The sequence below is a fragment of the Rutidosis leptorrhynchoides genome, chromosome 11, assembly GCF_046630445.1.
Source record: "Rutidosis leptorrhynchoides isolate AG116_Rl617_1_P2 chromosome 11, CSIRO_AGI_Rlap_v1, whole genome shotgun sequence".
NCBI classification, from domain to species: Eukaryota; Viridiplantae; Streptophyta; class Magnoliopsida; order Asterales; family Asteraceae; genus Rutidosis; species Rutidosis leptorrhynchoides.
In genome coordinates, this window is record NC_092343.1 from 354632241 (window position 1) to 354656597 (window position 24357).

General features: G+C 33.0%; 1 protein-coding gene across 1 annotated transcript; it reads left to right on the forward strand.

Moving 5' to 3' along the window:
• Positions 1–8343: 8343 nt before the first annotated feature.
• On the forward strand, positions 8344–12804 carry LOC139876329 (glucan endo-1,3-beta-glucosidase 14-like). Its single transcript, XM_071863638.1, has 4 exons — positions 8344–8492; positions 9632–10665; positions 10796–10933; positions 12550–12804. The coding sequence occupies exons 1-3, from the start codon at positions 8444–8446 to the stop codon at positions 10859–10861; spliced, it is 1149 nt and encodes a 382-aa protein (XP_071719739.1). The 5' UTR covers positions 8344–8443; the 3' UTR covers positions 10862–10933; positions 12550–12804.
• The last annotated feature ends 11553 nt before the right edge of the window (positions 12805–24357 follow it).

Consider the following 24357-nt stretch of genomic DNA (forward strand, 5'->3'; position numbering starts at 1 on the left):
AGGTTCATCCAAGACTTTTCCAGAATAGCAAAACCCTTGACTGCATTAATGCATAAAGGGAAGAAATTTGAATGGAATGATGAACAAGAGAAAGCGTTTCAGTTATTGAAGAAAAAGCTAACTACGTCACCTATATTGTCATTGCCTGAAGGGAATGATGATTTTGTGATTTATTGTGACGCATCAAAGCAAGGTCTCGGTTGTGTATTAATGCAACGAACGAAGGTGATTGCTTATGCGTCTAGACAATTGAAGATTCACGAACAAAATTATACGACGCATGATTTGGAATTAGGCGCGGTTGTTTTTGCATTAAAGACTTGGAGGCACTACTTATATGGGGTCAAAAGTATTATATATACTGACCACAAAAGTCTTCAACACATATTTAATCAGAAACAACTGAATATGAGGCAGCGTAGGTGGATTGAATTATTGAATGATTACGACTTTGAGATTCGTTACCACCCGGGGAAGGCAAATGTGGTAGCCGATGCCTTGAGCAGGAAGGACAGAGAACCCATTCGAGTAAAATCTATGAATATAATGATTCATAATAACCTTACTACTCAAATAAAGGAGGCGCAACAAGGTGTTTTAAAAGAGGGAAATTTAAAGGATGAAATACCCAAAGGATCGGAGAAGCATCTTAATATTCGGGAAGACGGAACCCGGTATAGGGCTGAAAGGATTTGGGTACCAAAATTTGGAGATATGAGAGAAATGGTACTTAGAGAAGCTCATAAAACTAGATACTCAATACATCCTGGAACGGGGAAGATGTACAAGGATCTCAAGAAACATTTTTGGTGGCCGGGTATGAAATCCGATGTTGCAAAATACGTAGGAGAATGTTTGACGTGTTCTAAGGTCAAAGCTGAGCATCAGAAACCATCAGGTCTACTTCAACAACCCGAAATCCCAGAATGGAAATGGGAAAATATTACCATGGATTTCATCACTAAATTGCCAAGGACTGCAAGTGGTTTTGATACTATTTGGGTAATAGTTGATCGTCTCACCAAATCAACACACTTCCTGCCAATAAGAGAAGATGACAAGATGGAGAAGTTAGCACGACTGTATTTGAAGGAAGTCGTCTCCAGACATGGAATACCAATCTCTATTATCTCTGATAGGGATGGCAGATTTATTTCAAGATTCTGGCAGACATTACAGCAAGCATTAGGAACTCGTCTAGACATGAGTACTGCCTATCATCCACAAACTGATGGGCAGAGCGAAAGGACGATACAAACACTTGAAGACATGCTACGAGCATGTGTTATTAATTTCGGAAACAGTTGGGATCGACATCTACCGTTAGCAGAATTTTCCTACAACAACAGCTACCATTCAAGCATTGAGATGGCGCCGTTTGAAGCACTTTATGGTAGAAAGTGCAGGTCTCCGATTTGTTAGAGTGAAGTGGGGGATAGACAGATTACGGGTCCGGAGATTATACAAGAAACTACCGAGAAGATCATCCAAATTCAACAACGGTTGAAAACCGCCCAAAGTCGACAAAAGAGCTACGCTGACATTAAAAGAAAAGATATAGAATTTGAAATTGGAGAGATGGTCATGCTTAAAGTTGCACCTTGGAAAGGCGTTGTTCGATTTGGTAAACGAGGGAAATTAAATCCAAGGTATATTGGACCATTCAAGATTATTGATCGTGTCGGACCAGTAGCTTACCGACTTGAGTTACCTCAATAACTCGCGGCTGTACATAACACTTTCCACGTCTCGAATTTGAAGAAATGTTTTGCTAAAGAAGATCTCACTATTCCGTTAGATGAAATCCAAATCAACGAAAAACTTCAATTCATCGAAGAACCCGTCGAAATAATGGATCGTGAGGTTAAAAGACTTAAGCAAAACAAGATACCAATTGTTAAGGTTCGATGGAATGCTCGTAGAGGACCCGAGTTCACCTGGGAGCGTGAAGATCAGATGAAGAAGAAATACCCGCATCTATTTCCAGAAGATTCGTCAACACCTTCAACAGCTTAAAATTTCGGGACGAAATTTATTTAACGGGTAGGTACTGTAGTGACCCGAACTTTTCCATGTTTATATATATTAATTGAGATTGATATTTACATGATTAAATGTTTCCAACATGTTAAGCAATCAAACTTGTTAAGACTTGATTAATTGAAATAGGTTTCATATAGACAATTGACCACCCAAGTTGACCGGTGATTCACGAACGTTAAAACTTGTAAAAACTATACGATGACATATATATGGTTATATATATAGTTAACATGATTTTATAATATGTATGTATCTCATTAGGTATTTTAACAATGAGTTATATACATAAAAATGAGACTATTAATTTAAGAAACTCGAAAACGATATATATAACGATTATCGTTATAACAACGTCTTACTAGGTACATATGAATCATATTAAGATATTGATACACTTGGTTAATTATGTTAAATTATAAGTAAATATATTATTAAGTGTATTAACAATGAAATACATATGTAAAAATAAGACTACTAACTTAATGATTTCGAAACGAGACATATATGTAACGATTATCGTTGTAACGACATTTAACTGTATATATATCATACTAAGATATATTATATATCATAATATCATGATAATATAACAATTTAACATCTCATTTGTTATAATAAATAATGGGTTAACAACATTCAACAAGATCGTTAACCTAAAGGTTTCAAAACAACATTTACATGTAACGACTAACGATGACTTAACGACTCAGTTAAAATGTATATACATGTAGTGTTTTAATATGTATTCATACACTTTTGAAAGACTTCAAGACACTTATCAAAATAATTCTACTTAACAAAAATGCTTACAATTACATCCTCGTTCAGTTTCATCAACAATTCTACTCGTATGCACCCGTATTCGTACTCGTACAATACACAGCTTTTAGATGTATGTACTATTGGTATATACACTCCAATGATCAGCTCTTAGCAGCCCATGTGAGTCACCTAACACATGTGGGAACCATCATTTGGCAACTAGCATGAAATATCTCATAAAATTACAAAAATATGAGTAATCATTCATGACTTATTTACATGAAAACAAAATTACATATCCTTTAAATCTAATCCATACACCAACGACCAAAAACACCTACAAACACTTTCATTCTTCAATTTTCTTCATCTAATTAATCTCTCTCAACTTCTATCTTCAAGTTCTAAGTGTTCTTCATATATTCTACAAGTTCTAGTTACATAAAATCAAGAATACTTTCAAGTTTGCTAGCTCACTTCCAATCTTGTAAGGTGATCATCCAACCTCAAGAAATCTTTGTTTCTTACAGTAGGTTATCATTCTAATACAAGGTAATAATCATATTCAAACTTTGGTTCAATTTCTATAACTATAACAATCTTATTTCAAGTGATGATCTTACTTGAACTTGTTTTCGTGTCATGATTCTGCTTCAAGAACTTCGAGCCATCCAAGGATCCGTTGAAGCTAGATCCATTTTTCTCTTTTCCAGTAGGTTTATCCAAGGAACTTAAGGTAGTAATGATGTTCATAACATCATTCGATTCATACATATAAAGCTATCTTATTCGAAGGTTTAAACTTGTAATCACTAGAACATAGTTTAGTTAATTCTAAACTTGTTCGCAAACAAAAGTTAATTCTTCTAACTTGACTTTTAAAATCAACTAAACACATGTTCTATATATATATTATATGCTAACTTAATGATTTAAAACCTGAAAACACGAAAAACACCGTAAAACCGGATTTACGCCGTCGTAGTAACATCGCGGGCTGTTTTGGGTTAGTTAATTAAAAACTATGATAAACTTTGATTTAAAAGTTTTTATTCTGAGAAAATGATTTTTATTATGAACATGAAACTATATCCAAAAATTATGGTTAAACTCAAAGTGGAAGTATGTTTTCTAAAATGGTCATCTAGACGTCGTTCTTTCGACTGAAATGACTACCTTTACAAAAACGACTTGTAACTTATTTTTCCGACTATAAACCTATACTTTTTCTGTTTAGATTCATAAAATAGAGTTCAATATGAAACCATAGCAATTTGATTCACTCAAAACGGATTTAAAATGAAGAAGTTATGGGTAAAACAAGATTGGATAATTTTTCTCATTTTAGCTACGTGAAAATTGGTAACAAATCTATTCCAACCATAACTTAATCAACTTGTATTGTATATTATGTAATCTTGAGATACCATAGACACGTATACAATGTTTCGACCTATCATGTCGACACATCTATATATATTTCGGAACAACCATAGACACTCTATATGTGAATGTTGGAGTTAGCTATACAGGGTTGAGGTTGATTCCAAAATATATATAGTTTGAGTTGTGATCAATACTGAGATACGTATACACTGGGTCGTGGATTGATTCAAGATAATATTTATCGATTTATTTCTGTACATCTAACTGTGGACAACTAGTTGTAGGTTACTAACGAGGACAGCTGACTTAATAAACTTAAAACATCAAAATGTATTAAAAGTGTTGTAAATATATGTTGAACATACTTTGATATATATGTATATATTGTTATAGGTTCGTGAATCAACCAGTGGCCAAGTCTTACTTCCCGACGAAGTAAAAATCTGTGAAAGTGAGTTATAGTCCCACTTTTAAAATCTAATATTTTTGGGATGAGAATACATGCAGGTTTTATAAATGATTTACAAAATAGACACAAGTACGTGAAACTACATTCTATGGTTGAATTATCGAAATCGAATATGCCCCTTTTTATTAAGTCTGGTAATCTAAGAATTAGGGAACAGACACCCTAATTGACGCGAATCCTAAAGATAGATTTATCGGGCCCAACAAGCCCCATCCAAAGTACCGGATGCTTTAGTACTTCGAAATTTATATCATATCCGAAGGGTGTCCCGGAATGATGGGGATATTCTTATATATGCATCTTGTTAATGTCGGTTACCAGGTGTTCACCATATGAATGATTTTTATCTCTATGTATGGGATGTGTATTGAAATATGAAATCTTGTGGTCTATTATTATGATTTGATATATATAGGTTAAACCTATAACTCACCAACATTTTTGTTGACGTTTTAAGCATGTTTATTCTCAGGTGATTATTAAGAGCTTCCGCTGTCGCATACTTAAATAAGGACGAGATTTGGAGTCTATGCTTGTATGATATTGTGTAAAAACTGCATTCAAGAAACTTATTTTGTTGTAACATATTTGTATTGTAAACCATTATGTAATGGTCGTGTGTAAACAGGATATTTTAGATTATCATTATTTGATAATCTACGTAAAGCTTTTTAAACCTTTATTGATGAAATAAAGGTTATAGTTTGTTTTAAAATGAATGCAGTCTTTGAAAAACGTCTCATATAGAGGTCAAAACCTCGCAACGAAATCAATTAATATGGAACGTTTTTAATCAATAAGAACGGGACATTTCATAAGGGGGGTTTAGGGATCTTAGAACTTAACTCTTCGGTCCGGCTACCCTGAATAACCCTAGCTGACATGATGATGTCGGCGGGGGTGGCTAAGTGGTTAAGTCCACCTTTGATAACGTTCGTTGATCAGAAGGCCCCAGATAAGGTTGTAGGTGCCAGTTTATGAAGAACTAACCTGTAAACCTCAAAAGTTGAGAGTCGATGATCGTTACTACGTGTTGTAGGCTGTGTTGTATGCTGTGTTGTGTTATTTTGTGAAGACGACTAGGGTATATATAGGAAAACCCTAATTCTAGAATCGTCCAAGATAATGATGATCCATTCCATAACAAACTCCCCGAATCTCGGATATAATTATGGAAAAGATATTCAGGCTTGATGGCCAAGTAACCGCCATTCCGGGAACAAGGGTATTCGATACGCTACCGCATACCGCATATAAAGTATACGCGTACACACACTAGTGATTGCCCGCATACGTATAGAATGCGCATGCGGGTTGCGGTATCATTATAAACACTGGCACATAACATCGGTAAAATCAAGTTATTTAAATGGAGAATCTTAAGAGTAAGACAGTAAACAAGAAGACCTGAGCATATATATACATAGGTTAGGGATTGTTGTCATACTTCGTACTTGTTGTAAAACAAACCACTGTATAGCTATTGAAATCGTAAATCGAGAACTCTACATTCATCGTATTGGTTAGTCTGGTCCAGTCCGGTTTAACCTTCCGGTGGCCTAATGAAACCGCAAACCGGACCGAGTTTCGCGGTTTAGAGATCTTAAAACCGGCGACCGGACCGCTAATATCGAGAACTGGACCGAACCAATAAATCGGTCCGGTCCGACCGGTTTTCGCGGTTTGACGGTTTTGTGAACACCCCTAGAAAGAAGTATCATTTTATTTATATACTAGTGAAATGACCCGTGAAATCACGAGTTTGTTTAAACGAAACATTTTAATGATATGTTTTAGGCATTAAGTGAACGTAAATGCTAAAATTATTTAGTTTAATGACTCGTGGAACCACATAGTCCGACTAAGACACTCGTCAGCTGAACATTTCATCAAACACCTAATATGCATATTAAACAATCTCTATCCAATCATAAGAGATAATATTGGTTGTCATTTTATTTTAAAAGTGTAAATTAAAAATATAAATATAAAATTGATTTTCTTCTGTCTAACTTTTATACCTTCTCGTACTCAATTCAAAATAATTAATTACAATAATTTAAAATTATTTATTTTTAATAACTAAAATAATTATTAATAAGATTTAATAATAATAATTAATTAATAAGATTTAATTTTAATTCAAAATTATTTAGATTAATGAAATCATTCACCTAGCTTAGATTTTTTTCTTTTTCTTTTTGGTTTTTTCTTAACAAAGGAATTAGCCTAATAATGACATCATCATTTTAGCAATTAGTTTAATGACTCGTGGAACCACATAGTCCGACTAAGACACTCGTCAGCTGAACATTTCATCAAACACCTAATATGCATATCAAACAATCTCTATCCAATCATAAGAGATAATATTAGTTGTCATTTTATTTTAAAAGTGTAAATTAAAAATATAAATATAAAATTGATTTTCTTCTGCCTAACTTTTATACCTTCTCGTACTCAATTCAAAATAATTAATTACAATAATTTAAAATTATTTATTTTTAATAACTAAAATAATTATTAATAAGATTTAATAATAATAATTAATTAATAAGATTCAATTTTAATTCAAAATTATTTAGATTAATGACATCATTCACCTAGCTTAGATTTTTTTCTTTTTTCTTTTTTTGATTTTTTTTAAACAAAGGAATTAGCCTAATAATGACATCATCATTTTAGCAATATAATAGAAACTATAGATAGATAGATAGATAGATAGATTAACGTTTAAAAAATACAAATTAATTTTATAAAAAATATGATAATGATTAAGAATTGAAATAATTTTTGATTAGATTTTCGCTTATATATTCTTGTTTTTCAAGAAAAAATAAAAATTAATTTGTTGAGCCACCAAAAAAATAAGGTCAACACAGTGGTAATTATCCATATCAAATTGGCAGCTAGCTTTGACAAAGGTACAGCTAGGGATGGCAATGGATCGAATATGGATCGGGTGAGGCCGTATCCATATCCATATCCATTTATTTTTTTTACTTTTCATCCATCCATATCCATATCCGTCGGGTGAAGCGGGTTAATGGATAATTATCAATATCCATTTAAATTTATTTTATTTTTAACAATTATAAGCGATGGTTCACTATATACGATCAAAAGTAATATTTTTAATAGTTTATGCGACCGAAAGTCACATTTTACTAATCTATATAACAAATATTCAATAGATAACCTGTTAAACGTGTAAAGATATCGACATGTAAGTTGCTTACTTTTAGTTACATGGAATCACATTTGAACCACCAAAGTACGATAAATACATTTGATTATTTAAACAAAACAAAATATAATAAGAAAATTAAATTTTTAGATAAAATATAAAGAAAGATGAATATGAATATAATTAATGAAATATCACTACATAAATGATACTAATTTGAGTGATAAATTTATATATTTAGTTATTCGGGTGAAAGCGGGTTCATCCATGGATGAAATTTTTTCATCCACATCCATATCCATATCCATTTAGATCGTCCATATCCACAAATAATCGGGTGAATCGGATGGATATCCACTGGATCGGGTATCCATTGCCATCCCTAGGTACAGCAGACATACACAATCTTTTACAAAATTAAATATAAATGACGTCATCATCCTTCCTTTTATATATTATCAACAACACATGCATTCATTTATTTCCATTCCCCTGTTTCTTCTTTCGCTCTGATAAAATTAACTCAAACCACCGCGTGTTTTGTTTTTCTCAGGCGGCGGAGCACGGCGGAGGGTCACAATTGTCTTCATTTTTTTATGGCTGCTCTCTTCCGCACTCTTCTTTTGCTACTATTCACCTTATCAGGTAAATTTTGTAAATTCGCTGATTTATGTTACTTGTTTTTAATATTCTTTTAAATTAATTTTAAATTTTGTTTTTTTTTTTTTTTTTTTTTTTTTGTTAGTTCTATTGATTGGTTTTATTTTGTTACTAGTTTTTTTTATTTTATAAGTTTATAAATTTGTTGGTTTTGTCTCGAAAAGATGAGATATAATTTGAATATTTAGGATATTTATTTTTATTGCCAAATTGATAAATTATAATGCTAATGCAAATGCATTAGCATTATAAATTTGAGTGTTAGAATTTTATTTATCTATATATATTTTATATCAGATATTACATTAATAAAATTATTATTTTTGTGATTGCATATACAGCCAGGGAGCCTAAGTGGTTGAGGCCCTGAGATCCTTGCAAGAGGTCTCAGGTTCAATTCTTGGGGTGGCCAGGGAAGGGTTGGAAACAGCCAGGGAGTATTCCTGATGGGTTGCGTACACTAGAGTATGAGGTCGGATTACTCGCCCTTCCCGGGTAACCCGAATAGGGAAAACCTTACAACTTTTCTTTTCTTTTCTTTATATACAGGCTAGAAATTAACTATTGGATACTGAATTTAATACCTATTGGTAATTAAGTGTGTTTAATATTTTTTTAAAACAGAGTTGTTAAACTTGCCAGTTTATCTGTTTTTTAAACAAGATTTTTTTATATGAATGTTGACTTTAAATATAAATTTTGGGACATCTAATAATCTATCTGATTACGAATTTTAATTATAAGTTTTTATATGAGTGTTAGAATTTTATTCATCTATATTTATTTTATATCAAATATTACATTACTAAAATTATTAATTTCTGTGATTGCATATGCAGGTTAGGAATTACAGTATTTATTTGATACTGAATTTAATTTAATACCTATTGGCTGTTAAGTGTGTTCAATATTTTAATAAAAGTTGTTAACCTTGCCGGTTTATCTATTTATTTTGACAATTTTTTTTTATGAATGTTGACTATAATTTTTGGGACTTTTTTTTTTTTTTTTATTATCTGACTACGAAATTTAAAATATCATTCATTGCTTTTTGAATCTAGTTTTCATAATCTGAGTTTGAAAAAACATTAATTTGAATTTTATTGAATTTGTATCTTTCCCAGAGTTATTTGTTAGTATCAAAAGCATTGGAGTTGGGGTAAACTATGGACGAATCGCTAACAATCTTCCGTCTCCATCACAAGTATCCGGCCTCCTTAACTCGTTAAACATTAATAGAGTAAAAATTTATGACGCCGAACCTAAAGTGTTAGAAGCATTTGCAGGAACCAATGTCGAATTCATCATTGGTTTAGGCAACGAAAACCTTCAAAAAATGGGAGATCCTCAACAAGCGCAAACATGGATTCAACAAAACGTACAACCATATATTTCACAAACAAAGATCACTTGCATCAACGTTGGTAACGAGGTTTTAGGAGGTGGAGATGCACAATTAGCTTCGTATCTATTGCCCGCAATGAAAACTATGTACAACGCATTAGTAAACCTCGGATTAAACAAAAAAGTTTACATAACAACGGCTCACTCGCTCCAAATTTTAGCTACTTCGTTCCCTCCTTCACAAGGTTCGTTTCAAGAAAGTATGGTGCAATATATAAAACCGATACTTGATTTTCACGCTCAAGTTGACTCGCCTTTTTTCATCAACGCGTATCCTTATTTTGCATACAAAAGTGATCCGAGCAACGTTCCTTTGGAATACGTGCTTTTTGAGCCAAACAGTGGTTCGGTTGACCCAAATACGAATTTAAAGTATGATAATATGTTGTATGCACAAATTGATGCGGTTTACGCTGCTATTAAGGCATTGGGTCATACCGATGTAGAAGTTAAAATTTCGGAAACGGGTTGGCCTTCAAAAGGCGATGAAAATGAAGCTGGCGCAACGGTAGAAAATGCAGGAATATATAATAGAAATTTGATGCAGAGGATGCAACAAGGGGAAGGTACTCCGGCCCGACCTTCGCAACCGATTGATATTTACATTTTTGCCCTTTTTAATGAGAATCAAAAGCCCGGTCCAACTTCAGAGCGGAATTTCGGATTATATTATCCTGATGAAACTTTGGTTTATGATCTTGGCGTAAAAAGTTATGTTCTTCCGCGGATGAACTATTCATCTTCACACAAAAACGTATGAAAATTTACTTTTCTATCTGTCACAAAATAATTGTTTACTGAAAAATGCACACAGTTTAAGAAAAAAATATTCATTTATTGCAACTTTTTGTTGGTATAATGACTGTTTGTTATTTTATATGCAGGTCATATTGTCCCTCTTTAATATTCTTTTTATCGTTCTTGGATCATGCTCTTTACTTAAGAGATAAATAGTGAATTTCAAACTTGGTGACAATTATACATTGAAAGCTCAAAGTCCCTAAATAGGATGGTCCTTAGAGGTAACATTTTGTTATTTATCAATTTATTTATTTATTTTTAAGGCAAGTTTCATACTTTTCATCATTATTCGCCTATTCTTCACCTACCGACAGGTTTGGTTGTGCTAATAATAGTCGTAATAACAATAACAATAACAATAACAATATATTGTTTCAACAAATCATAAGATTATAATGTTGAATTATATGCATCCACTTTCTAAGATGATGTTGTTCGGACCCCATCAATCATCATTCACCAAATTTGTGGGCTCAGTGTTTTCAAAACTGACAATTAAATCTATTAAAAGTTATAAAGCAAACCTTTTTACATTCGGGTTCCATTTCCGAAATTACTCAAGTTTTGCTGCATAACATCAGAGGTTTACTAAAAATGCCAAGTATACCGATAAAGTTTCTGTCTACTAGACTTACCATACCGGGTCCTACACAGATCCGACCCGTATATACCATATGTTACGAATAAGTAACTTGTAAATACAGATTGTGAAAATTTAAAGTATGGCTACTAGTCTCTATACCTTTTTATCTCTACCAACAATCATTAAATATAGAATCTTACTGCAAACAAAATTCTTCATGTCTTATAGTATACAAAAGTCCAAATTCTGTTCAATCAAATATGAAAAAGTCATCCTTCTATAATCTAATGTTATGCAAATCCCATTTTATCTAAAAATATTACTAGATAATACATGAAAGCTCATTGTTGTTGCTTTTGGTGTACTTCTTTCATGTCCACATTGTATCTTCACTTTCATTAATCAATTATTAAATTTTAAATTTATATGCGAAAGTGATAATTTTTTCTTGAGCGTTCGTATCTTAATGTCCTTTTCTCTCTCTCTCTCTCTCTCTTTTTTTTTTCATGGCACATGATTATTATATGTTATATAGTAATCGTATTACATACTCCGTAACTTTAGTACAAGTTGGGTATCTTTCACATTGAAAAGCTCAAGAATCTAACTTGTGTATGGTCGTTTTAGCTTGTTTTTTCATACACGTTGAACGACACTTGAAAACTGTTTTTTATGGGCTCATTCAAAAGGTTATCAATTGTGAAAATGGGTTGCACCATATAACATCAAATTTATTTTTACCTTTATTGATAATGATTCTTGATAGTGGATTTCAACATCAAGAAATACATATCTAACAAATACATATCCAACTTTTTAGGTGTTCTTAACGTCAATTTGTCGTTAAGAGGATAATAATTGACATGAAATTTACACTTAATTGGCATACCTTCAATCGTACGTTTACCTCAGTTGGTGGGCGCTATGCCACATGGCATGTTCTCATTGGCAAATGCCAATTTTATTTTTTAATTTTATTTTTTATTTTTTGGCTAAAATAACGAATCGACTATTCGTCCTAATTAATATCAAGATGTTTGTCTGACTTGGGGTCCATTTGATTAAGCAATTTGACACAGGTTTGAAAATGAGGTGAATTTGGTATACACTTTTAAGGGTCATTATTATTCCACCAAATCTTATCTCTTAATATATCAAATTATAGATTAGAAGAATTCAAATATGGCGATTAGATGTAAATTCTGACTTTTCTTGCTTAATTAATCTAATGAATTGCATACCTAAATGTTACAGGTGAGAACTAAGGATTCACATTCATGGCCACACCAATGCTTTCAAATTTTGTGCCAGGCTTGCATATTCATAGTACCCATTGTTACAGACATACTTGTAAAATCATATTTCATTCGTTTTGTTAAGGAAATAAGCAAATTTATATACACAATAGAAGTAATGTTACATTTACAAATTAAATTTAACGGCATCAACATTCATGAGGAACATCAACAAAAATGAAGCAAAGAAATATTCTTTACAAGTTTTACCTTATAGTTTCTGTTTTATCATCTGAAATTCTTGTTTAGTTTTCTGTTTATATGATTAGATTCTATACATTTGAGTTTGTATCTATAACATTTGAGTACGATACTGTATGTTAGGTATGAATACTATCACTAGATACCTTAGTTGTTGGTGGCCCAATATTCTCACAAAAGTTCTCAGATTCAACCTTCGTCAGTAGCACATCATCTTGTGTGGCCTATGAAAGGGCCGGAAAAAGGTCATAGGATAACTCAATTATGGCATCTATAGATACCTGCCTTCGCGTTTTCCGTTTAGGTTTTAAGTATGAATCCTATTATGTACACATCATCTTTGGGTGGCATGTGAAAGGGTCGGATGCGATCAGGAGATCATTCACTTGTATCGTGTAAATCTGATTAAAAATATTCGCATTCCCGTTATCCGGTTATGTTCAAGTATGAATCCTGTAGGAACTAGAGAGGGTGAATAGTTCCAAAAATCGATTTGTTAAAACTTTTCGGTTTAGGATATCCTACGATCGACCGTAGATGCGACCGTGGATGTTGTGTTCAACAATGATGTTGTTTTCAAGTCCAAGGAACTAGTTTTAATAAAATAGTATGCTTGTGTTTGTTAGACTATATATGAAATGAAGTAAAATGCACAAACACAAGGATTTATAGTGGTTCGGGTGGATGTTAACTAATCCACCTTAATCCACCCCCCAATTCTACGAATTGAGAGTTTTCTTCACTATGATACCCCAAATCCGGTGGAGTGTCCGAATACAACACTAGCTCCTCGATAAGCCGCTACTTATGAACCCTTACGTCTCTTTGAAGAATTCACAAACACCAAATGCTCTTACCACAAGATACTAATGCTCTAGCCTAGTGAAATCACAACTACCTTATAGATCCCTTTAAGAAGATAGCTCACAAGTAAACTTATAGTTAAGCTTACAATCACCCATAGTTCTTCAATAGGTCACACTAACCTTACTTAGATTAAACTTGTCTTTACATTGGACAAGTATTAATTTCTAATGAAATTAATCAACTTCCTAGATCCCTTTAAGGAAGTGGGATCTAGGAAGTTGAATCATTAAGTAAGATAGGTGTTTCCTATCGCAAGAACCATTTAACTTCCTTAACTCCTCCAAGGAAGTATCTCACAATGTAAACTTAAAGATACAAATGTTAAGCATAAAGTTTACATTACAATTCTACTTGGTGTAAGTAGAATCTCTCTTTCTCTCTTATAATCTCTTCATAGATTTGTGCTTGAGGCTTGGGAGATAAGTTGATATGACTTTGAAAGTATGTTGGAAAGAGGTGGTCTTCAAGTGTCTTCAAGCCTTGTTTTAATAGGCAATAGAAATGCAAAGTAGTGGGCACACATATTCGTTGATGAGTTTTCTTCTTCATCTCTTTTGTCTTATTTCTTCATAATGTTACTTACACAAAGATTCTCTTTGACTTGGAAGTATTCATTGAATATAAACATTCAATGCATGTGTCAACATTTGATCTTGGAAGCATGCATATGATACTTGCCAAACAACAATCTTCCAAAATACTTCTTGTAAGCATGCATGTGATATTCAAGTAAGTACTTGACAAGTAGCAACCTTTCAAATTCTCTTTGTAAGACTTATATGCATGTGTCAACATCTAATCTTGTGACAAGCCATAATACTCCAAACTTCATATCTCAAGACTTCAATAATTTGTCAATACATTGATGGAAGTATCAAGCTCCATTGGTTGCTTGCAAATGAGGAAAACATCTTCTCTTGAGACTTTTGTCATTGATTCTAAAAGAGGTAAATGCTGAATTTTGCTCCATGACAATTAGAAATCATCCAAACTTCATAACCCATGACTTTAAACATTTATCTTTTCTTTGATGGAAGTATCTAGCTCTTTAGAACCTTGTTACATCTTAATTGAACTAGTTTGGATCTAGTTGGAACTTAATGATCCTTGTTACAACCTTGACTAGCTTGAACTAATTACATTTACATACATATGGTACTTAAAACTAATGGGAGAGCACCTCTTTAATTGGGACTTTAATGACCATTATTAGTATGTTTAAATGACATTATTTAATAGGATAAAAAGGTAAAACACTTGTGTGTTTAATCTTGTTTCAACTTAAATTGTCATTAAGGTGTCATTAAGCGTGATTAGTAAAAATTAACATCTTTTAGTTCAAAACTCTTTTAGAATCAAAGAAGGCAACTATTATAAGTATGTTTAAAAAGGTTTTGTAAATTATAGATGCCTCAAAGTGGTCTATCTTAAAGTGGATGAATTTGGTTACAGAGAAAACTGCGGTCGGCCTGGGGTGAGTCGTAGATTGACAGTTTTAGAAAAACTTAAAATCGTTGGTACAGGACATCCACGGTCAGGTTCACGGTCGACCGTGGTGCAGCCGCATATCACTTTTACCAAGTTAATTATTTATGTATTGGTCTTTTGCTGGAGATAGTGTAGGCTTATGAACTCATGTCGTCTTACATATGATTAAGCACTTATCTTTTTTATGTCATCATCAAAACAAAGTGATTAACATCTGAATATTATCATTGGATCATTAACCAACATTCCCCCTTCTTTGATGATGACAAACATATAGGTAAGTGCTTAGTTATGTAAGCTGACATAAGTGTTAACGTCACTTACCATACACTTTCTCCTCCTTTTGTCGAAGTAAAAAGGTTAGCTCCCTCTGGAACTAAGCGCGCCCTAGAGTAATGCTCCCCCTTGAAATGTGCAATATAAGACTCATAGAAAAGAGGATTAGTCCACACATAAGTCATAATATCAAGTAAAGAGTGATATGAACTCAACGAGCTGGATAAACCTCCAATCAAGGGTTAGTGCACACACATAATAATATATTGCAAGCATAAGAATCATTGTGTGTCATAGATAACAAAGATAGTGGAGTGAGCACTTTGACCAATATATGTGATGGTTAGAGAGCATGTAAAATCAAAAGTGCGTATAAACCATCACATATCAGAGTTAATGAATAGTATAGCATGAATGTGTGATATAACATGTAGTGTGCAAAAGCCTTAGTATATCATGCAACATTATCATTAAGTACCAACACTACTCCACTAGTTCTACCAATTTCATGTATAGAAGCAAGTAGGTTTAAGCAAGCATGTAAAACCATATAGCATATCATGGTATACATATTGCACATAGCACAATGTGGAAACATAAGTGAGAGTAGCATGGAAAAGCTAATATACATTAGATCAATTGTCAAGTAAACAATCATGCATAACAATCATATTTATGAGCTTAGATGCTAAAGCATGAGAGAAGTTCAAACAAGCATGTTAAAACACAAGCATAACATAGCATGGTAAACAAGTAAGGGCATCACACGTAATCATTTAATGCAACATTATAGATACTAACATAGTAGTTTCAACAATCATGTAAGAACACATGCATGGCATACATATGGCACATATCATAAGCATAGCATGATCAATAAGGCATATATGATAAGTCGAAACGTTATTCACATGATAAGTTATCACTGAAAAATCATACACTAAGTTTCAAGTTATTCAACTAAGAGCATATCTCTTTGTATTCTTAGTGATGAACATATATATAACCTAAACATATAGAGCATTGTAATATTTTACTTGTAATGATCAAAGCTAAATTGGAGTTCAAATAATGACTCATTAGGTTGACTAGTCCAAATTTTAGCAAGAGGATGCACACATGAGTTTCGGAAGAAGTGGTACCTTAATCGAGGAAAGTTTATTTCATCCATAAGCCTTGAGCACATGATATTTCAAATGATATATACTCGACTTTGGTAGTAGAGAGAGAACTACAAGTGTTTGTTCCTTTGAGAGTCAAGAGGTTATGCATAAACCAACTAATGCACATACACCACTCTTTTAAATAGTAGCTATCCATCATATCCGAATTTCCAAGGCACATGATGTTCATGATGCATAGAACTCTTTAGATTTCTCTAAAGATCTCTTTAATGGCTCGAAAGCGTGACATATTTGGACTTTCCTTTGCTTGGGTGATGAGCATAATAGTGCGTTTGAAGTCTCACAAGCATTGTTAGAAATATATGCATACATAGAACTCAAAAATAAATATAGTAAGCATATATCACATCAAAACAAGCAATCATGCATAATAAGCTCAATTAGAATTCACACTACAAGTAACAATCATGCATAGCAAGCAAGTAATCATGATAATCAAATAGAGGCATGTTCCATAGCATGAATTTTGGTGAGCATATTCATAACCTAAATAACTAGACCGGGAAGGCATTTAACTCGCAATTCATATCAAATACGATATACGTTAAATCACTACTTATTTAGTCATTTATTCAAATATAGCTCAAGATTGCACTTAAATGATATAACGTAATAAGCAATCACATAACTCATGGTAAGCTAGCGAATATCAAAGTATTGTTTAGCACTCAACAAATATGATTTAAGAGAATTATCATCATGTAGAGATATGTTAACTTGACTACGTATAATATTAACTAGTTAAAATTTTCGATGTATTGTATTTAACAATTTGGAGTGTTATATTGGATCGTGAGTATAAAAACATCCATGCATAATTTTTCAACATGTTAATAAATCATAAGCATGTAATCACATAAGTATGATGAAAAATATATGGCATGTTTAGATGTAGCAAACATTAAGCACAATGCCCTTACAAATAAGATTCAATTAGCAAGTTAATGAGCCTGAAGTGTGTAGGGTAACATCTTTCAAGGTGATTTCAAGCAACATAGGTTCGAAAGAGATAACTCAAGTTGTCAAGCATGACGATCATGTGAGCATGCGAGTATGATAAATAGATTTGCACATATAAGAACATATAAGCATACAAATATGGCAGGTAGATGTTGTACACACACTTATACAAGTAATGAACATATATATGGCACATGTGAGAGATAAAGAGAAACATTATGCAATTTACACCTATTGTATAATGAGCGGAAGCCTAGAGTTAATCCTAGAGTGTAAAGCATAGAATAAAGCATTCAATTTTCTCTATCAAGTATGTTTCAAACTTATCATTCGTGAGTTCAAAAGGCTTTTCACAAGGAAAATGGTTAATTGGATCAATAATCAAGTCATGAACATCTATTAACATTTTATTCTTATGCTCCTTAGCGAATAATGTATTGCCAACTTTTACCATTTTACACACATGATCAAGCAAGTATGTCCTAAGTTTATCAAGACTTTCAAGATGCAAAGATATAGCCTTTTCATGTATGTTCAATTATTCCTTAAGGCTACTCGGACGTCTATTTAGACCTAGTTAGGTTTTGTTTTCTAAAGACTATCCTAGAGATGTACACATACACCTTTGAATGATAATCTAGCATTGATTTTTGTTCTAGGTGTTAGTTTGACGCAGACCTAATTCTAGTTTAGAAATTAAGAGCATGAATTATTCTTAAAGCTTTCTAACCTCAAAGATTTAGAATCATCCGTCCTAATATGTCTAAGTGTGTTTTAGACATTTTAACAACTCAACAAATGCTTACGCGTTTAACTAACAATTTTTATTAATGACTACTACTCTAGCAATTTAGACAAGAATAATATCATTTTCTTTTTGTACTTTAGGTATGAGCCGAGAATGAGTTCTATCATCACGAATGTATCTCCTTAAGCATAGATGATGGAAATCATATATAATCCATTTACTAAGACTACAAAGTTGAACTTTGAAAATTTATAATATACCTAGAAAATGAAGAACTTAGACTACACACTTCAAATCTAATTTGACTCCTATTGATGTCTCCCAAGATTTGTTTATCATGATTCTCTTTGCTATCATTGTTTATCAAATATTTACTTTGTTGAAGCAAACTAATGAGAATGATCTTTTTAACACTTTAGCTCACTTAGTGATCATCATATATTACTTTTAGGTAGATCTCTAATGATTAGTTTCATGGTCGTGTGATCTAATCTTATGTGCCATCTAAAAACATGTATTGATGCAACGCACATATTGACATGTTCTTATCTTTTCACCAATTTCACTTGCAAGCATATAAGACATTCTACCTAATTGTATGCATAACATGTTTCTACTTTCAAATAAGTTGTGACCTAACTAGCATGTTAAGAAATATGCACATATCAAGCTAAAACTCAAGTAGCACATTTACTTGCAAGAGATGTTACCTCTACCGATAATGGTACTTCAAATATGTCCATTACGTCATCATGTTCTTTGTGCTCGTGGTGACATATTTATCATGGACATGTGTTTTGAGTACTTATGATTACATCGTCTTCCACCACACTTGTTAACAAACCTACAACTTGTTAGAAAAACAAAAGGTGGTACCCAATGTTTGTTGCGTCCGGAGTTGTTAGCATTAAATACTCTCGCCCTAATCCATTTTAGTACCTTTCTCAAACACTAGAGTTTATCCTTTTAGACATTTTTGTATTATAAGATTTGATAAACCAAGTTCATGTCTTGAGTGAGAATAATTTATCGTGTACACTTATAGTTGTTTGGGAATCACTATCATTTATATAAACAAGTGTCATTTGATGACAATATATAGCTTTACATTTAACAAATGTTTAGATCTTTTCAAAAAACAATGTAAAACTAATGTTATAACCAATTTACAAAGAATTAACATCTAAAAGTATCAAATCATGGTCGATCTTAAAATTGCAAAAGCACATTTTGATCAGAGCCTATGCGGTCGATCCACGGTCGACCGTAGGCTCGACCGCCGACTAGTTTGGCACAATTTTGAGTTTTATGAAGTGTGTTTTTGAAAAGCATGTGATAGTTTTACTCAAGGTGTCTTTTAGAGCCAAACATTGGTTTATTATTTGAAATCTTTGACTTTAAAAGTCACTTTTACTATATCACCACTTTTTATCATTTTCGAAGAAAGGTAATTCTTTTTCTTTTTCAAAATAGTCACAAGCTAGTGATATTCAAGTTATAATTACCCCTAAGTAACTTTTTGTTCGAGAACACTTATTTAGATGCTTAGAGTCTAATCTTAGATATTATATCTATCACTTAAGGCTTTAAGTTGTGTGACAACCTAAGTATTCTAGTATGTAAGATCAACTAATCAAGCACACATAAAGCAATAACTCATTCAAGGATTCAAGGCACAAGTAATTTCAATTATCTCATACGTTGCATTGACCTAAGTTTCATGGCAAGTTTCAAGGTGCTTCTATTGTGTACTTATAGTTGTAATTTTGTCTCAACCCCACATTTTTCTTTACATACTTAAATGGAATCGGGTGTGATTTTACAAAAATTTGAATAGCACATGATCCCATCGTGGGATGGTTGAGATCCCATAGTGGGATTAAATTTTTTTTTTTTAATAATTCTTTGTTCAAGTTTTTTTTTTTTTTTTAATCATGGTTTTGTTAATTATCACAACATTTAGAGGACACAAATATTAAATAAACTAAAAACAAGTAAGCTTACCACACCATGTAAATGGTGGTATTTTTCCTCAATGTAATTGGATGTGAGTTTGAGCATTCGGGTTCGATCCTTGACTTCACATACCGCAAGTGTCTTGAAGTTGCTTCTCATATGTAAACTTTCATCGTGATTCAAGACTAACTCATCCAAGATCTCTTTTGAGTTCTCCAAACACGTAGAGTTTAGTTCCAAGATCTTTGACTCGGGTTTTTGCACAAAATGATATTTTTGACTCAAGCAAAAATGTTTTTAGAGCAATGATTCGAGCAACCGCTCTGATACCAATTGTAGGAACTAGAGGGGGGTGAATAGTTCCAAAAATCGATTTGTTAAAACTTTCCAGTTTAGGATATCCTACGGTCGACCGTAGATGCGACCATGGATGTTGTGTTCAACAATGATGTTGTTTTCAAGTCCAAGGAATTAGTTTTTATAAAATAGTATGCTTGTGTTTGTTAGACTATATATGAAATGAAGTAAAATGAACAAACATAAAGATTTATAGTGGTTCGGGTGGATGTTAACTAATCCACCTTAATCCACTCCCCAATTCTACGAATTAAGAGTTTTCTTCACTATGATACCCCAAACCCGGTGGAGTGTCCGAATACAACACTAGCGCCTCGATAAGCCGCTACTTATGAACCCTTACGTCCCTTTGAAGAATTCACAAACACCAAATGCTCTTACCACAAGATCCTAATGCTCTAGCCTAGTAAAATCACAACTACCTTCTAGATCCCTTTAAGAAGATAGCTCACAAGTAAACTTATAGCTAAGCTTACAATCACCCATAGTTCTTCAATAGGTCACACTAACCTTACTTAGATTAAACTTGTCTTTACATTGGACAAGTATTAATTTCCAATGAAATTAATCAACTTCCTAGATCCTTTTAAGAAAGTTGAATCATTAAGTAAGATAGGTGTTTCCTATCGCAAGAACCATTTAACTTCCTTAACCCCTCCAAGGAAGTATCTCACAATGTAAACTTAAAGATACAAATGTTAAGCATAAAGTTTACATTACAATTCTACTTGGTGTAAGTAGAATCTCTCTTTCTTTCTTATAATCTCTTCATAGATTTGTGCTTGAGGCTTGGGAGATAAGTTGATATGACTTTGAAAGTATGTTGGAAAGAGGTGGTCTTCAAGTGTCTTCAAGCCTTGTTTAAATAGGCAATAGAAATGCAAAGTAGTGGGCACACATATCCGTTGATGAGTTTTCTTCTTCATCTCTTTTGTATTATTTCTTCATAATGTTACTTACACAAAGATTCTCTTTGACTTGGAAGTATTCATTGAATATAAACATTCAATGCATGTGTCAACATTTGATCTTGGAAGCATGCATATGATACTTGCCAAATAACAATCTTCCAAAATACTTCTTGTAAGCATGCATGTGATATTCAAGTAAGTACTTGACAAGTAGCAACCTTTCAAATTCTCTTTGTAAGACTTATATGCATGTGTCAACATCTAATCTTGTGACAAGCCATACTACCCCAAACTTCATATCCCACGACTTCAATAATTTGTCAATACATTGATGGAAGTATCAAGCTCCATTGGTTGCTTGCAAATGAGGAAAACATCTTCTCTTGAGACTTTTGTCATTGATTCTAAAAGAGGTAAATGCTGAATTTTGCTCCATGACAATTAGAAATCATCCAAACTTCATAACCCATGACTTTAACCATTTGTCTTTTCTTTGATGGAAGTATCTAGCTCTTTAGAACCTTGTTACATCTTAATTGAACTAGTTTGGATCTAGTTGAAACTTAATGATCCTTGTTACAACCTTGACTAGCTTGAACTAATTACATTTACATACATACAATGGTACTTAAAACTAATGGGAGAGCACCTCTTTAATTGGGACTTTAATGACCATTATTAGTATGTTTAAATGACATTATTTAATAGGATAAAAAGGTAAAACACTTGTGTGTTTAATCTTGTTTCAACTTAAATTGTCATTAAGGTGTCATTAAGCGTGATTAGTAAAAATTAACATCTTTTGGTTCAAAACTCTTTTAGAATCAAAGAAGGCAACTATTATAAGTATGTTTAAAAAGGTTTTGTAAATTATAGATGCCTCAAAGTGGTCTATCTTAAAGTGGATGAATTTGGTTATAGAGAAAACTGCGGTCGAACTGCGGTTGGCCGTGGGGTGAGCCGTAGATTGATAGTTTTAGAAAAATTTAAAATCGTTGGTTCAGGACATCCACGGTCAGGTTCACGGTCCACCGTGGTGCAGCCGCATATCACTTTTACTAAGTTAATTATTTATGTATTGGTCTTTTGCTGGAGATAGTGTAGGCTTATGAACTTATATCGTCTTACATATGGTTAAGCACTTATCTTTTTTATGTCATCATCAAAACAAAGTGATTAACATTTGAATATTATCATTGGATCATTAACCAAAATCCTATCATTTACACAAATTCCATCTAAAAGAAAAACTCTTTACTTTGTTATATTCATCATTATTATTGTTATTATTCAGTGTTATCTGTTTGGTTTATTTTGTTAGTGATTAGTTGGAAAAATAATTGTGTAGTACTAGAATTATTTAGGTTGCAATCATTCATGTTTTGTATTTTAAGTAAGATTTAATATCAATGATAGGACACCATTGAGAATGGTATCAATTATTTCATCTCCATAAAGTCCTTCAACATTCAATAGCTTGCTTACTTCTTAGGGCACTCTTTTAGACTTCTCTACTTTTTTACAGGTAAAATTCAGCAATGTTCTTATTAACATCAATTACTTGTTAAAGTGACACAACCGCAGTCCTACCACCTCAAGAAAAACATTCTTAAAGAGTGATCCCGACCGGAACTGAATGTCACCGCCTATAAAAACATTCTCAAAGAGTGATCCTTACCGGAACTGAATGTCACCGACAAGAAAAAGAACAAACCACACGGATGCCGAACCATCCTAAAACCCTTGAGAATCAAACCAGGAGAACAAAACAGGACACCTACATTTGCATCACAAGAAAGCGGTAGTGATAAGGCGGGAGAGCAGCAACACAGGGAACGTCACTAGAAGTTGAACCAAACCCCAAGAAGCAAACGAAAGTGCCAGAGGACACGGGTCCAATAGACAATGATAGGGTTTAAGAAATCCATCGTCTCAAAGCCAAATCAACCAATAACCTTTGTACTCAAACAACCTAATATCAATCTAGAACCAAACCAACATCAAACTCTGAACCTAATATCAAAGTGTATCTAACAACCAACTTGAAACTAACATTAAACTTTGAATAGAGCCTTTGAAACCAATTATTGTTATATGAATGGAAACATAGAGAAAAGAAGACCTGGTCAATTAACAACAAGCAACCAACCTACCACCAATAAATCAACCGCTATAATAGCTCTGACGAGCTACACCACCATGAAAAAAATCAACCACCAAGAACAAACAACCCTACCAAGACAAACCAACCACCACCATAGAGTTTATCAGAGGCAAGACCACCACCACTTCCAAAACCACTATCAATAATCACCATTTGAGGTGCCAACCACCACAAACCACCCATGAGAGGCTTGAAGGGGGAACAAAGTGATCAATCGCTTAGGTGTAACATCGACCCTTTTTTTTTTATTTCACAGCGGGATACCTTAATACGAAAACCACGTCGTTAAATACATCATTACATAAATCCATATAATAAGTTTAAATTTACACAACGGTGTTACTTATTACCAAATACATGGTACAAAAGTCTACATCAGAGTTCGCACGTCAAACATGTCTTCATACACCTGCACCCGTCCTATCTAGCACTACCTAAACCTACAAGGGTGGAAATGTGGGGGATTAGCATAACGCTAAGTGAATAGAATCTATCTAACACACATAGCTTAAGCATCACACATGCATATAACAACAACACCACAACATGCTAACTACCAACTAGCATACAAGTAAAGACAATACGAGGATCGACGGCTTGTACGAGCACACGACCCTAGCTGATCGGGCTAGAGTCTACCGCTAGTCTTGTTGAA

Coding starts and splice junctions, on each gene's coding strand:
- LOC139876329 (XM_071863638.1), top strand. CDS start 8,444: ATGGCTGCTCTCTTCCGCACTCTTCTTTTGCTACTATTCACCTTATCA. Junction 8,493..9,631: donor GCTACTATTCACCTTATCAG/GTAAATTTTGTA, acceptor TATCTTTCCCAG/AGTTATTTGTTAGTATCAAA. Junction 10,666..10,795: donor ATTCATCTTCACACAAAAAC/GTATGAAAATTT, acceptor TTTTATATGCAG/GTCATATTGTCCCTCTTTAA.